General features: G+C 48.1%; 1 protein-coding gene across 8 annotated transcripts in view; it reads right to left on the reverse strand.

Annotated features, from left to right (window-relative positions):
• Positions 1–16,097, reverse strand: part of enah (ENAH actin regulator) — a 556,073-nt gene that overhangs the window by 118,361 nt on the left and 421,615 nt on the right. For all 8 annotated transcript variants that reach the window (XM_072500301.1, XM_072500300.1, XM_072500299.1 and 5 more), the window contains 3 exons: positions 3,565–3,710; positions 1,996–2,053; positions 1,540–1,591 (listed from right to left, as the gene is read on the reverse strand). In XM_072500301.1, coding sequence (XP_072356402.1) covers positions 1,540–1,591; positions 1,996–2,053; positions 3,565–3,710 — 256 coding nt within the window. The remainder of the gene's footprint in view (positions 1–1,539; positions 1,592–1,995; positions 2,054–3,564; positions 3,711–16,097) is intronic.

The following is a 16,097-nucleotide window of genomic DNA, read 5'->3' on the forward strand; positions in this document are numbered from 1 at the left end:
GTAAATTCAATGATAATCTATGATTAATCTAGGACAAAGGTTCGGCACAACATCGTGGGCCGAAGGGCCTGTTCTGTGCTGTATTTTCTATGTTCTATGTTCTCTCCTCATAGCTAATGCCCTCCATACCAGGCAACATCCTGGTAAATCTCTTCTGCACCCTCTCTAAAGCCTCCACATCCTTCTGGTAGTCTGGCGACTAGAATTGAACACTATACTCCAAGTGTGGCCTAACTAAGGTTCTATACAGCTGCAACATGACTTGCCAATTCTTATACTCAATGCCCCGGCCAATGAAGGCAAGCATGCCGTATGCCTTCTTGACTACCTTCTCCACCTGTGTTGCCCCTTTCAGTGACCTGTGGACCTGCACTCCTAGATCTCTCTGACTTTCAATACTCTTGAGGGTTCTACCATTCACTGTATATTCCCTACCTGCATCAGACCTTCCAAAATGCATTACCTCACATTTGTCCGGATTAAACTCTATCTGCCATCTCTCCGCCCAGGTCTCCAACCGATCGATATCCTGCTAAATCCTCTGACGGTCCTCATTGCTATCAGCAATTCCACAAAACTTTATGTCATCCGCAAACTTACTAATCAAACCAATTACATTTTCCTCCAAATCATTTATATATATTACACACAGCAAAGGTCCCCGCACTGATCCCTGAGGAACACCACTAGTCACAGCCCTCCAACCAGAAAAGCACCCTTCCATTGATACTCTCTGCCTTCTATGACCTAGCCAGTTCTGCATCCATCTTGCCAGCTCACCTCTGATCCGGTGCGACTTCACCTTCTGTGCCAGTCTGCCATGAGGGACCTTGTCAAAGGCCTTACTGAAGTCCATGGAGACAACAGCCACTGCCCTACCCTCATCAATTATCTTTGTCACTTCCTCAAAAAACCATGTTGCCTCTCAATGATACATCCACTTATTTCCAAGTGGGAGTAAATCCTGTTTCGAAGAATCCTCTCCAATAATTTCCCTACCACTGACGTAAGAAAATGTTGTTTTCCTCGTTCAACAAAGGAACAACATATCCAATCCTCTGGGACCTCCCCTGTAGCCGGTGAGGATACAAAGATTTCTCTCAAGGCCCCAGCAATTTCCTCCCTTGTCTCTCTCAGTATTCTAGGGTATATCCCATCAGGCCCTGGGGACTTGTCTGCCTTAATGTTTTTCAAGATCTCCAATACCTTCTCCTTTTTAATTTCAACATGACCCAAAGTATCTACACACCATTCCCTCGACTCATAATCCACCACGTCCTCTTTGGTGAATACTGACACAAAGTGCTCATTTATCACCTCGCCCATTTCCTCTGGCTCCACGCATATATTCCCTCATCTGTCCTGGAGTGGGCCAACCCTCTCCCTGGCTACCCTCTTGCTCTTTATAAATGTATAAAAAGCCTTGGGATTTTCCTTAATCCTGCTGGCCAAGGATTATTCGTGATCCCTAGAAAAACAAAAAAGCTACACTGCTAGATTGAAGGTCATTAAATGAGCCAAATAGTTCTTCACACCTACCTGATGTGTTTGATGTACTTGGGCCTTTCATACTAGAAGATTCAGATTCTTCCTGATGAAAGCAAATCATTCAAAGATAAAACACTCAAAATGATTACACTGTTATTAAGCAGGTACATTTGGCAGGGTATACAATGATAATGGTGATAGAAAGCATTTAAACAGTTCTAGTTGTGACTGATATGTACAGGTTAGAGAGGATACACAGAACTGTGGAGTGACAAACTCTATCTAACTTACAGCCTTCTGTTGGGGTACTTTCTTACAAAGTAGTTATAACCAGCTGATTGCCACTGATTCAACTCTGAGTCAGAGGCTACTAACACAGGTCTGGGATAATGCAATTGTATATTCGCTAGTCATGGCTTCTATTTGAACTTACAGGGAGGGACAGAGAGAGGGAGGGAGAATTACGTAGTTGGAAACCTGAATCCAGCAGCACAGGCTTCTACTTACATTTTTCTCCTCTTTTGGATCTGGCTCAGGAACTGAACCCTTTTCAGCAATCCTTCTCCTTAGAGAAATAAAGAAATAATTCCATTATTTAAATTCTACACACAAGCAAAATTCTAACCAAGAAAAACAAGCAATGAGAGAGTGGATGAGGTGTACAGAACAAGGACCGATCTGAGGTGAGAGCCAGTGAGCGAGTGCCCAGTTGAGGAAAGAAAATTGGCCACAACACTGGGGAAAATTCCCTGAGTTTCTTTCAATAGTGCCAAGGTATCTTACATGTCATTCTAAAAGGAGACACGGGGGCGGGATTCTCTGATAATGTGGCTAAGTGTTAATGCCATCTTAAACGGCGGAGCGTTTTACGATGGTGTCATCTGGCCCCTAGGAGCAGTGATCGTGTGCCACACAGGGGCCAGCACAGCACTGGAGCGCCACACGCAGCTCCAGCTGCCGGTATGAGCGCCAGCACAGGCGGTGCGGGTCCGTGCACGCGGCCCATGGCCGGCGCGGGTCCATGCTTGCGCGCCACGGCCGATGCGAGTCTGCGCATGAGCGTGGGTTTCCTTCTCCACTCTGGCCCCTGGGCAACATGACGGAACCCTACAGGGGCCGGAGAATCGGCAGCCTGGCGTCGGAGCGGGGAATTCGCGCCCCCCCGGCGATTCCCCGACCCGTTGCGGGGGCGGAGAATCCCACCGAGGGTCTCACACTTTAAATAAGGCATCTGTCAGATGGCACCATTGATAAGGATGCAATCCTTATTGCACTGACCTGATAGCCTAGATTACGTGTTCAGGTCTTGACATGGAACTCCATAACTAATGTCCTGCCCACTGAACCAAGGTGACACTAATGATATCGAGGTATTGTGTCATACAGAGACTAATTGAACATTAGTTTGTGTTAAGTTAGATGATCTCATCTTGGTAGCAGTTAAAAATTCAAGAATAAGAGGAGCATATCATATGCTTCCTGTGGTGGGCTCCACACTTCATTGTTGAACATTGAAGTCCCCCACCCAGAGTACATTTCACGCCCTTGCCATCATCAGTGTTATATTTAGAAGTGGAAGCAGTGCTAATCCCTGTGGTGCTCCATCAACCATTACCCTAACATTTTGTTTCTATCCATGCTGCTACATTTTTTAAATATCATAGGTTGTATCATGAAGTTTCAGTAATAAGCTTCAATCACCTTCATAATCCATATACACCACCTCGCCTACCACTGCTCTTTAACTCAATTGGGCACTTCTTAAAATCTGTCATGGGGTCACATGCTTGAGCTAGTTGTTCTGAATTGGCCAGTACATTTCTAAAAATTTTGGATAAAATTGGTTTGATGCCTGAAATGAATTGGCAGCTAATTCAGGACTTACTGACTCAACTAATGCATTAAAAAAAGTAAATCAATTCTTGATTTATCAGGTAAAGGGTTAAAGTACAATGAATAAGAAAAAAAAGACAAGCCCGGTCCTGAATAAATCTGATGTACGAGATGTTTTTTCTTACTGTTGGTCCTTTGATATGAATCATCAATTACCCATCCCAAGTATTTGTCAAAACTCACCTCCTGGCCAGCAGGGCACTCATTTCTTCCATCAGACCAGTACCTCCTATAGAAATCGGCACTCCATTACCTCGTGAAGACTCAGCTTTCGAAGAAGTGGAGACTGAACTAATACTGCTCATTGCAGAACTTAAAGCTTCCTCAGTCTGTAAAAAGAAAAATTGCAGAGATCACTTTACATAAAATCAAGAACCTGAACCAAATTGTTACAAGTGTGAGTTTCATAAGATTTTTAAAAAATCTTTTTATTCTGCACATTTTCATCAAATAAACAACAAGAGAAAAACAAAAAAAACCTCAATATACAATCCAATACATCCATTTGTGCATTCTAGGTAAAAGTTAACAAAACAGTAAACCCAACAGCCCCCCCCCTTCCACAATGTTCAAAGAACAAAGACCAAAGAACAAAGAAAAGTACTGCGCCGACCATGCTGCCCGACTAAACTACAATCTTCTACACTTCCTGGGTCCGTATCCCTCTATTCCCATCCTATTCATGTATTTGTCAAGATGCTCCTTAAATGTCACTATCGTCCCTGCTTCCACCACCTCCTCCGGTAGCGAGTTCCAGGCACCCACTACCCTCTGTGTAAAAAAACTTCCCTCGCACATCTCCTCTAAACCTTCCCCTCTCACCTTAAACCTATGCCCCCTAGTAATTGACCCCTCTACCCTGGGAAAAAAGCCTCTGACTATCCACTCTGTCAATGCCCCTCATAATTTTGTAGACCTCTATCAGTCACCCCTCAACCTCAGTCGTTCAGTGAGAACAAACCGAGTTTATTCAACCGCTCCTCATAGCTAATGCCCTCCATACCAGGCAACATCCTGGTAAATCTCTTCTGCACCCTCTCTAAAGCCTCCACATCCTTCTGGTAGTGTGGCGACCAGAATTGAACAATGGCAACCAGTTCCCGAAAGTGCACAATAAACATTCTCCATGAATTGTAGAACCCCTCCGTCATCCCCTTCAGCTCAAATTTCATATTCTCAAGGGTCAGATATTCAGGTAGGTTCCCCGCCAAGCCGGGCACAGGGTGGAGAAGCTGACCACCACCCCAACAGGACCCGCCTCCAGGCAATCAGTGAGGCGAAGTTTGAAACTGACGGTCTCTTTTTTAAAATAAATTTAGGGCGTGATCTTCCGGCCTCGTTACACTTGCGCTCAAGCATCATAATGAGGTTGATGACTAGCGGGAGAAGCCAAAAACAGAAACCGCGCCAGGCGCCAAAAGCTTGCAATGCAACTGGCCTGCTCCCGTAGGCGAATTCGGAATGTCACCGTAGCGTGGCGAGAAACCAATTTTAAGAAACCACTTAAGTCCCATTTCCATACAATTAACGAGAGCCACCCGTCATCCAACGGCCTCCCGTCATTGACCGGCCTTCCCAGCAAGTGCTCACGCTGGCGCCGATTGGTACTCCTTTTTAAAAACGTGAAACTGACAGAAGGGCTTTCGTGGGGAGCCGAGGAGAGTAGCAATTTTTGCTCACAGGCAAAGAGACCAGGGGTGCTAGGCTTGCCACCCCAGTGCTCGGCATGGGGTGGGGGACCCTCCGCAGCGATGGGCCGTCATGGGAGGTTGGGGGAGGGAGGCGCTGGGAGGGGGCAACTGAGGGGCCAATCGCTCGTGGCACCAGCATGCCAACCTCCGAATCCCAACGCCATTCCATGGCAACCCCGTCCCTGCCCGTCTGCGCCACCATCACCCATAACCCCCAACTGCTGAGGCCTCTGACTGTGCGGCTGAAGGCAATCGCTAATGGGGAATTGGCAAGCGTGGTTAAGTGAATACCCGACACGTGCCAAGTGGATTCAGTGGGTAGGCGGGCCATGTAGCAGGTGGGAGTCATTGCCTAGCAATCCGATCACACCTTAATGCCTGGACACTGTATGGGGGTCAACACCACACACGCAGCAGCCAACATCCAAACACCCAGGGGATGGGACACAACACCCCGGGACATGATCTAGGCTGGAGGGTGGGTGGGTGGGGAGGGGGCTTGCCTGGAGAGACAGGCAAAGGATCCGGAGGTCAGCCTGCATTGCGGAAGAAAGTGACAGTGGCATTATAATGTTTGTGCAAAACGTTGCTTCATACCACATTCCCGATAGTGCCGCCTCCCCAACAACCCCAGCCCCCAATGCCACCCCCTACCTAACCCCTCCCCCCTACCCCGGTGCCCTCAGTGATGCTCAATGTGCCTGGTCCTCCTAGTTCTACCACTAGGTCTTGGGTGTTTCCCCAGGTTGCACACCTGGGATGGAGGCAGCCAGCTGCTTACCTCATCCCGTGACCTTCGATGCCCCTGGCAGATGTCCTCTGGGAGCTCTGGGGCCGGAGAGCCCTGGCTCACTTGTTGACGGCACATGCACAGCCGTGCCACCCTGTCCCGTGTGCTGACCCTGAGATGCTGCCTCATGAGGGGGATGGAACATGGGAGTGCTGGTGGCCACCATCGCCGGCACATGGGACGGGCCCGGGTTGGTACTCAGTGCCCCTTCCTCCTGGTCGGTGCCTATAGGGCCCTGGAGTTCACCTTGGGATGGAGGGGCAGCTGGGTCGAGCCCCAGCTGCCACCGCATTATCTGGCTCTGCCAGCCTGATGGTTCCCCATAGTCCGCGCCATCTTGTCGATTTGATTTGATCTGATTTATTGTCACATGTAACGAAGTACAGTGAAAAATATTTTTCGGCGGTCGAGGGAACGTACACGGTAGACAAAGAGAATAATCAACAGAGAACATTGACAAATGGTACATCGACAAACAGTGATTGGTTACAGTGCGAAACAAGGGTCCAAACAAAGCAAACACATGAGCAAGAGCAGCATAGGGCGTCGTGAATAGTGTTCTTACAGGGAACAGATCAGTCCGAGGGGGAGTCGTTGAGGAGTCTAGTAGCTGTGGGAAGAGGCTGTTCCTATGTCTGGATGTGCGGGTCTTCAGACTTCTGTATCTTCTGCCTGATGGAAGGGGCTGGAAGAAGGCATTGCCTGGGTGGGAGGGGTCTCTGATAATGCTGCCTGCCTTCCTGAGGCAGCGAGAGGTGTAGACAGAATCAATGTGAGGGTGGCAAGCTTGTGTGATGCGCTGGGCTGAGTTCACCACACTCTGCAGTTTCTCGCGATCTTGGACTGAGCATTTGCCATACCAGGCTGTGATGCAGCCGGATAGGAATGAAATGAAAAATGAAAATCGCTTATTGTCACAAGTAGGCTTCAAATGAAGTTACTGGGAAAAACCCGTAGTCGCCACATTCCGGCGCCTGTTCGGGGAGGCTGGTACGGGAATTGAACCGTGCTGCTGGCCTGCCTTGGTCTGCTTTCAAAGCCAGCGATTTAGCCCTGTGCTAAACAGCCCCTCTCTATGGCACATCTGTAGAAGTTTGTGAGAGTCGATGCAGACATGCTGAATTTCTTTAGCTTCCGCAGGAAGTAGACACGTTGTTGGGCTTTCTTGACAGTTGCATCAACGTGAGTGGACCAGGACAGACTGTTGGTGATAGTGACCCCCAGGAACTTAAAGCTATCGACCTTCTCCACTTCGCAGCCATTGATGCAGACGAGAGTGTGTGTTGTGCTTCGCTTCCTGAAGTCGATGATCAGTTCCTTGGTCTTTCCGACATTTAGGGAGAGGTTGTTGTCGGTACACCATACAACCAAGTGATACATCTCCCTCCTGTAGTCTGATTCGCCGGATACGGCCCACTACAGTCGTATCATCCGCAAACTTATAGATTGAGTTGGAGTTAAATCTTGCCACACAGTCATGTGTGTATAGGAAGTACAGTAGAGGACTGAGCACACATCGTTGCGGGGCTCCGGTGTTGAGGACTATTGTGGAGGAGATGCTGTTGCCTATCCTGGCAGATTGCGGTCTGTTGGTGAGGAAGTCGAGGATCCAGCTGCACAGGGAGGGGTCAAGTCCAAGATTGCAGAGTTTGGTTATTAGTCTTGTCGGGATAATGGTGTTGAAGGTGGAGCTGTAGTCGATGAACAGCAGTCTTACATAGGTGACCTTGTTGTCGAGGTGTTCGAGTGTTGATTGTAGAGCCAGGGAGATAGCACCTGCTGTGGACCGGTTGCGGTGACAGGCAAACTGCAGTGGATCGAGACCGTCTGGGAGGCTGGCAGTGATCCGTCTCATGACTAGCCGCTCGAAGCATTTCATGATAACAGACGTCAGTGCCACTGGTCGGTAGTCGTTGAGGCAGGCTACCTTGTTCTTCTTTGGTACGAGTACGACGCCCTCAGCGATGCTCCGCAGTGACCGGGCCATGCTCTGCAGTGCCTCAGCCATGCCCACCTGCGACTGGGACAAGCACCTCGGCCATTCCCATCTGAGAGTGGGACATGTCCTGCAGAACCCCCATCATGGTCGGCTGGCAGGGGCGGCATGGTGGCGCAGTGGTTCGCACTGCTGCCTGCGACGCTGAGGACCGGGATTCGGTCCTGGCCCCGTGTCACTGTCGTGTGGAGTTTGCATTTTTTCCCCATGTCTGCGTGGGTTTCACCTCCACAACCCAAAGATGTGCAAGTTAGGTGGATTGGCCACATTAAATTGCCCCATAATTGGAAAAAAATAATTGGGTACTCGAAATGTATTTTTAAAAAAAAGGTCGGCCTGGCACTCCACTATCGCTTCAGCGAAACAAGGCCGTAGAATCGCACCCTAAGTGTGGGCTAAACCGGTGAGAAATTGCCCAGGGCTGAAGTGTAATTGAATATCGGTGGGAATTTCGCCGACAGAGCCGGCGGGAAACTCCCTGAAACACCCGCCACAAATGAACTTCAAAATATTTGGCGAGAATTGCTCCCAAAGGGTTTAGATTGGGCCTTAATTTCCTATCTTCCCGTTTGGACACAGACAACACATTCCAAGTAGACTATTGCAGTGTCAGGCTGGACTATTTGCTCCAATCTAGTTAAGGGAGCTGAATCCAAGACTCTGGGGTGAGAGTGCTGAAAACTAAACCAAGGCTTGAAGTGATGTTCACAATTTAACGTTGACCATTACATTTTCTTGAAAACACTTCTTCATTTGATGAGCATCATCAGAAAAGATGGCTTTCAACTATTTCTGATGAATGGTCATCACAGCCTGCAATGTTAACTCCGTTTCTCTTGGGCGGCACGGTGGCACAGGGGTTAGCACTGCTGCCTCATGGCGCCGAGGTCCCAGGTTTGATGCCGGCCCCAGGTCACTGTCCATGTGGAGTTTCTACATTCTCCCCGTGTCTGCTTGGGTCCCATTTCCCACAAACTAAAATATGTGCCGAGTAGGTGGATTAGTCACACTAAATTGACCCATAATTGGAAAATAAATAACTGGATACTCTAAATTTATTTATTTTTGAATCTGTTTCTCTCCACAAATACTGTCTGACCTGCTGAGTATTTCCAGCATTTGAGGGAGGCTGTGGCGCAGTGGTATTGTCACTGGACTAGAACATAGAACATAGAACAATGCAGCGCAGTACAGGCCCTTCGGCCCACGATGTTGCACCGAAACAAAAGCCATCTAACCTACACTATACCATTATCATCCATATGTTTATCCAATAAACTTTTAAATGCCCTCAATGTTGGCGAGTGCACTACTGTAGCAGGTAGGGCATTCCACGGCCTCACCACTCTTTGCGTAAAGAACCTACCTCTGACCTCTGTCCTATATCTATTACCCCTCAGTTTAAAGTTATGTCCCCTCGTGCCAGCCATTTCCATCCGCGGGAGAAGGCTCTCACTGTCCACCCTATCCAACCCCCTGATCATTTTGTATGCCTCTATTAAGTCTCCTCTTAACCTTCTTCTCTCCAACGAAAACAACCTCAAGTCCATCAGCCTTTCCTCATAAGATTTTCCCTCCATACCAGGCAACATCCTGGTAAATCTCCTCTGCACCCGCTCCAAAGCCTCCACGTCCTTCCTATAATGCGGTGACCAGAACTGTACGCAATACTCCAAATGCGGCCGTACCAGAGTTCTGTACAGCTGCAACATGACCGCCTGACTCCGGAACTCAATTCCTCTACCAATAAAGGCCAACACTCCATAGGCCTTCTTCACAACCCTATCAACCTGGGTGGCAACTTTCAGGGATCTATGTACATGGACACCTAGATCCCTCTGCTCATCCACACTTTCAAGAACTTTACCATTAGCCAAATATTCCGCATTCCTGTTATTCCTTCCAAAGTGAATCACCTCACACTTCTCTACATTAAACTCCATTTGCCACCTCTCAGCCCAGCTCTGCACCTTATCTATATCCCTCTGTAACCTGCTACTTCCTTCCACACTATCGACAACACCACCGACTTTAGTATCGTCTGCAAATTTACTCACCCACCCTTCTGCGCCTTCCTCTAGGTCATTGATAAAAATGACAAACAGCAACGGCCCCAGAACAGATCCTTGTGGTACTCCACTTGTGACTGAACTCCATTCTGAACATTTCCCATCAACCACCACCCTCTGTCTTCTTTCAGCTAGCCAATTTCTGATCCACATCTCTAAATCACCCTCAATCCAGCCTCCGTATTTTCTGCAATAGCCTACCGTGGGGAACCTTATCAAACGCTTTGCTGAAATCCATATACACCACATCAACTGCTCTACCCTCGTCTACCTGTTCAGTTACCTTCTCAAAGAACTCGATAAGGTTTGTGAGGCATGACCTACCCTTCACAAAGCCATGCTGACTATCCCTGATCATATTATTCCTATCTAGATGATTATAAATCTTGTCTCTTATAATCCCCTCCAAGACTTTACCCACTACAGACGTGAGGCTCACCGGTCTATAGTTGCCGGGGTTGTCTCTGCTCCCCTTTTTGAACAAAGGGACCACATTTGCAATCCACCAGTCCTCTGGCACTATTCCTGTAGCCAATGATGACATAAAAATCAAAGCCAATGGTCCAGCAATCTCTTCCCTGGCCTCCCAGAGAATCCTAGGATAAATCCCATCAGGTCCTGGGGACTTATCTATTTTCAGCCTGTCCAGAATTGCCAACACCTCTTCCCTACGTACCTCAATGCCATCTAATCTATTTACCTGGAGCTCAGCATTCTCCTCCACAACATTATCTTTTTCCTGAGTGAATACTGACGAAAAATATTCATTTAGTATCTCGCCTATCTCTTCAGACTCTACACACAACTTCCCATCCCTGTCCTTGACTGGTCCTACTCTTTCCCTAGTCATTCGCTTATTCCTGACATACCTATAGAAAGCTTTTGGGTTTTCCTTGATCCTTCCTGCCAAATAATTCTCATGTCCCCTCCTTGCTCGTCTTAGCTCTCTCTTTAGATCCTTCCTCGCTACCTTGTAACTATCCATCGCCCCAACTGAAACTTCACACCTCATCTTCACATAGGCCTCCTTCTTCCTCTTAACAAGAGATTCCACTTCTTTGGTAAACCACGGTTCCCTCGCTCGGCACCTTCCTCCCTGCCTGACCGGTACATACTTATCAAGAACACGCAGTAGCTGATCCTTGAACAAGCTCCACTTATCCAGTGTGTCCAACACTTGCAGCCTACTTCTCCACCTTATCCCCCCCCAAGTCACGTCTAATGGCATCATAATTTCCCTTCCCCCAGCTATAACTCTTGCCCTGCGGTGTATACTTATCCCTTTCCATCCTTAACGTAAACGTCACCGAATTGTGGTCACTGTCCCCAAAGTGCTCACCTACCTCCAAATCCAACACCTGGCCTGGTTCATTACCCAAAACCAAATCCAATGTGGCCTCGCCTCTTGTTGGCCTGTCAACAAACTGTGTCAGGAAACCCTCCTGCACACACTGTACAAAAAACGACCCATCTAATGTACTCGAACTATATCTTTTCCAGTCAATATTTGGAAAGTTAAAGTCTCCCATAATAACTACCCTGTTACTTTCGCTCTTATCCAGGATCATCCTCGCCATCCTTTCCTCTACATCCCTAGAACTATTTGGAGGCCTATAGAAGACTCCCAACAGTGTGACCTCTCCTTTCATGTTTCTAACCTCAGCCCATACTACCTCGGAAGATGAGTCCCCATCTAGCATCCTCTCCGCCACCGTAATACTGCTCTTGACTAGCAGCGCCACACCTCCCCCTCTTTTGCCTCCTTCTCTGAGCTTACTAAAACAACTAAACCCCGGAACCTGCAACATCCATTCCTGTCCCTGCTCTATCCATGTCTCTGAAATGGCCACAACATCGAAGTCGCAGGTACCAACCCATGCTGCCAGTTCCCCTACCTTATTTCGTATACTCCTGGCATTGAAGTAGACACACTTCAAACCACCTACCTGAACACTGATCCCCTCCTGCGACGTCAAATCTGAGCTCCTGACCTCTATACTCTCATTCTCCCTTACCCTAAAACTACAATCCAGGTTCCCATGCCCCTGCTGCATTAGTTTAAACCCCCCCAAAGAGCACTAACAAATCTCCCCCCAGGATATTTGTGCCCCGCAGGTTCAGATGTAGACCATCCTGTCTGTAGAGGTCCCACCTTCCCCAGAAAGAGCCCCAGTTATCCAGAAATCTGAATCCCTCCCGCCTGCACCATCCCTGTAGCCACGTGTTTAATTGCTCTCTCTCCCTATTCCTCATCTCACTATCACGTGGCACGGGCAACAACCCAGAGATAACAACTCTGTTTGTTCTAGTTCTGAGCTTCCATCCTAGCTCCCTGAAAGCCTGCCTGACATCCTTATCCCCTTTCCTACCTATGTCGTTAGTGCCAATGTGGACCACGACTTGGGGCTGCTCCACCTCCCCCTTAAGGACCCGGAAAACACGATCCGAGACATCACGTACCCTTGCACCTGGGAGGCAACATACCAAATGTGAGTCTCTCACGCTCCCACAAAATCTCCTATCTGTGCCCCTGACTATCGAGTCCCCAATTACTAATGCTCTGCTCCTCTCCCCCCTTCCCTTCTGAGCAACAGGGACAGACTCCGTGCCAGAGGCCCGTACCCCATGGCTTACCCCTGGTAAGTCTCCCCCCCCTTGTTTCTCAGGGGAACGACTGCAGGGGATCCCTGCACTGACTGTTTTTTCCCAGTCCCTCTTACAGTTACCCATCTATCTCCAATCTTTGGTGTAACTAATTCCCTGAAGCTGCTATCTATGACCCCCTCTGCCTCCCGAATGATCCGAAGTTCTTCCAACTCCAGCTCCAGCTCCCTAACTCGGTCTTGGAGGAGCTGGAGATGGCAGCACTTCCTGCAGGTAAAATCAGCAGGGACACTAACGGCATCCCTCACCTCAAACATCCTGCAGGAGGAACATTGCACTCCCTTCCCTGCCATCCCTCTAACTTTCTACCAAGATCTGGCTAACAACTAAATTAAATTTTTTATATTAAAAAAATATATTAATAACAATAATAAAATATGGTACTTACCTCACACCAATGGGTTTTATTATTAGGTTAGAGGAGGAGGGCGGGTGGGAGACACTACACGTGTAGTGTCTCGGGTTTCCTCTCCAACAGAATTTATTGGTGACTAGTAATGCATATAATTCCCTTCAGGGCAGGAGGCCATTTGGCCCATCGAGTCTGCACCCACCCTCCAAAAGAGCACTCTACCTATGACCACTCCACAGCCCTATCAATCTAACCCTGCGCATTGATCATGGCCAATCTACCTAACCTGCACATGTTTGGACTGTGAAGGAAACAGGAAGAAACCCACACAGACACGGGGAGAATGTGAAAACTCCATACAGTCACTCAAGGCTGGAATCAAAGCTGGGTCCTTGGTGCTGTGAGGTAACAGTGCCAACAACTGTGCCACCCAGACCAAGATCTGGGACCTGGGTTCAAATCCCGCCAAGGCATCTGGTGTAATTTGAATTCAACAAAAATCTGGAAGTCTAATTAGCATGAAACGATTGTCAATTATCGTTAAAAAACCATCTGGTTCACGAATGCACTTTAGGGAAGGAAATTTGCCATCCTTGCCTTGATACATAGATACAACATAGAAGATAGGAGCAGGAGGAGGCCTTTTGGCCCTTCGAGCCTGCTCCGCCATTCATCACGATCGTGGCTGATCATCCAACTCAATAGCCTAATCCTGCTTTCTCCCCATAACCTTTGATCCCATTCTCCCCAAGTGCTTTATCCAGCCGCCTCTTGAATACATTCAAAGTTTTAGCATCAACTACTTCCTGTGGTAATGAATTCCACAGGCTCACCATTGTCTCCTCATTTCTGTCCGAAATGGTTTACCCTGAATCCTCAGACTGTTCTCCCTGGTTCTGGACACACCCACAATTGGTAACATCTTCCCTACATCTACCCTGTCTAGTCCTGTTAGGATTTTATAAGTCTCTATGAGATCCCCCCTCATTCATCTGAACTCCAGAGAACAATCCTAACATAGAATTTATCATAGAATTTACAGTGCAGAAGGAGGCCATTCGGCCCATCGAGTCTGCACCGGCTCTTGGAAAGAGCACCCTACCCAAGGACAACACTTACACCCTATCCCATAACCCAGTAACCCCACCCAACACTAAGGGCAATTTTGGACACTAAGGGCAATTTATCATGGCCAATCCACCTAACCTGCACATCTTTGGACTGTGGGAGGAAACCGGAGCACCCGGAGGAAACCCACGCAGACACGGGGAGGATGTGCAGACTCCGCACAGACAGTGACCCAAGCCGGAATCGAACCTGGGATCCTGGAGCTGTGAAGCAATTGTGCTATCCACAATGCTACCGTGCTGCCCTAAACATAGTCAATCTCTCTTCAGATGACAGTCCTGCCATCCCTGGAATCAGTCTGGTAAACCTTCGCTGCACTCCCTCGAGAGCAAGAACATCCTTCCTCAGAGAAGGAGACCAAAACTGCACACAATGCTCCAGGTGTGGCCTCACCAAGGCCCTGTATAATTGCAGCAACACATCCCTGCTTCTATACTCGAAACCTCTCGCAATGAAGGCCTACATACAATTAGCCTTCTTTACCGCCTGCTGCACCTGCATGCTTACCTTCAGCGAATGGTGCACAAGGACACCCAGGTCCCGCTGCACACTCCCCTCTCCCAATTTACAACCATTCAGGTAGTAATCTGCCTTTCTGTTTTTGCTTCCAAAATGAATAACCTCACACTTATCCAAATTATACTGCATCTGCCATTGATTTGCCCACTCACCCAACCTGTCCAAATCATGCTGCAGGATCTCTGCATTCTCATCACAGTTCACCCTCCCACCCTTCTTGGTATCATCTGCAAACTTTGAGATGTTACATTTTGTTCCCTCAACTACATCATTAATATATATTGTGAATAGCTGGGGTCCCAGCACCGATCCCTGTGGGACCTCACTAGTTACTGCCTGCCCATTTGAAAAGGACCTATTAATTCCTACTTTTTGTTTCCTCTCTGCCAACCAGTTTTCTATCCACCTCAATACACTTCCCCCAATCCCATGCGCTTTAATTTTGCAAAATAATCTCTTATGCGGGACTTTGTCAAACGCCTTCCGAAAGTTCAAATATACCACATCGACTGGCTCCCCCTTGTCGACTGTACCGATTACATCTGCAAAGAATTCCAACAGATTTGTCGAGCATGATTTTCCCTTCATAAAACCATGCTGACTCTGACTGATCCTGCCACTGCTTTCTAAATGTTCCGCTATAAAGTCCTTGATAATGGATTCAAGCATTTTCCCCACTACCGATGTTCGGCTTTCTGGTCTATAATTCCCTGCTTCCTGTCTACTTCCCTTTTTGAATATCGGAGTGACGTGAGCTACCCTCCAATCTTCACGGATTGTTCCAGAGTCTATAGAATCCTAGAAGATGACCACCAATGCATCCACTGTTTCCAGAGCCAACTCCTTCAGCACTCTGGGATTCAGATTCTCAGGCCCTGGGGATTTATCCGTCTTCAATCCCATCAATTCTCCCAGCACCATTTCTCTACTAATGTTGATTTCTCTCAGTTCTTCCCTCTCACTAAACCTTTCTGTGGAGATGCCGGCGTTGGACTGGGGTGAGCACAGTACGAAGTCTTACAACACCAGGTTAAAGTCCAACAGGTTTGTTTCGATGTCACTAGCTTTCGGAGCACTGCTCCTTCCTCAGGTGAATGAAGAGGTATGTTCCAGAAACATATATATAGACAAATTCAAAGATGCCAGACAATGCTTGGAATGCGACCATTAGCAGGTGATTAAATCTTTACAGGTCCAGAGATGGGGTAACCCCAGGTTAAAGAGGTGTGAATTGTGTCAAGCCAGGACAGTTGGTAGGATTTCGCAGGCCAGATGGTGGGGGATGAATGTAATGCGACATGAATCCCAGGTCCCGGTTGAGGCCGCACTCATGTGTGCGGAACTTGGCTATAAGTTTCTGCTCGGCGATTCTGCGTTGTCGCGCGTCCTGAAGGCCACCTTGGAGAACGCTTACCCGGAGATCAGAGGCTGAATGCCCTTGACTGCTGAAGTGTTCCCCGACTGGAAGGGAACATTCCTGCCTGGTGATTGTCGCGCGTTGTCCGTT

This window comes from Scyliorhinus torazame, chromosome 4, assembly GCF_047496885.1.
Source record: "Scyliorhinus torazame isolate Kashiwa2021f chromosome 4, sScyTor2.1, whole genome shotgun sequence".
Lineage (NCBI taxonomy): Eukaryota > Metazoa > Chordata > Chondrichthyes > Carcharhiniformes > Scyliorhinidae > Scyliorhinus > Scyliorhinus torazame.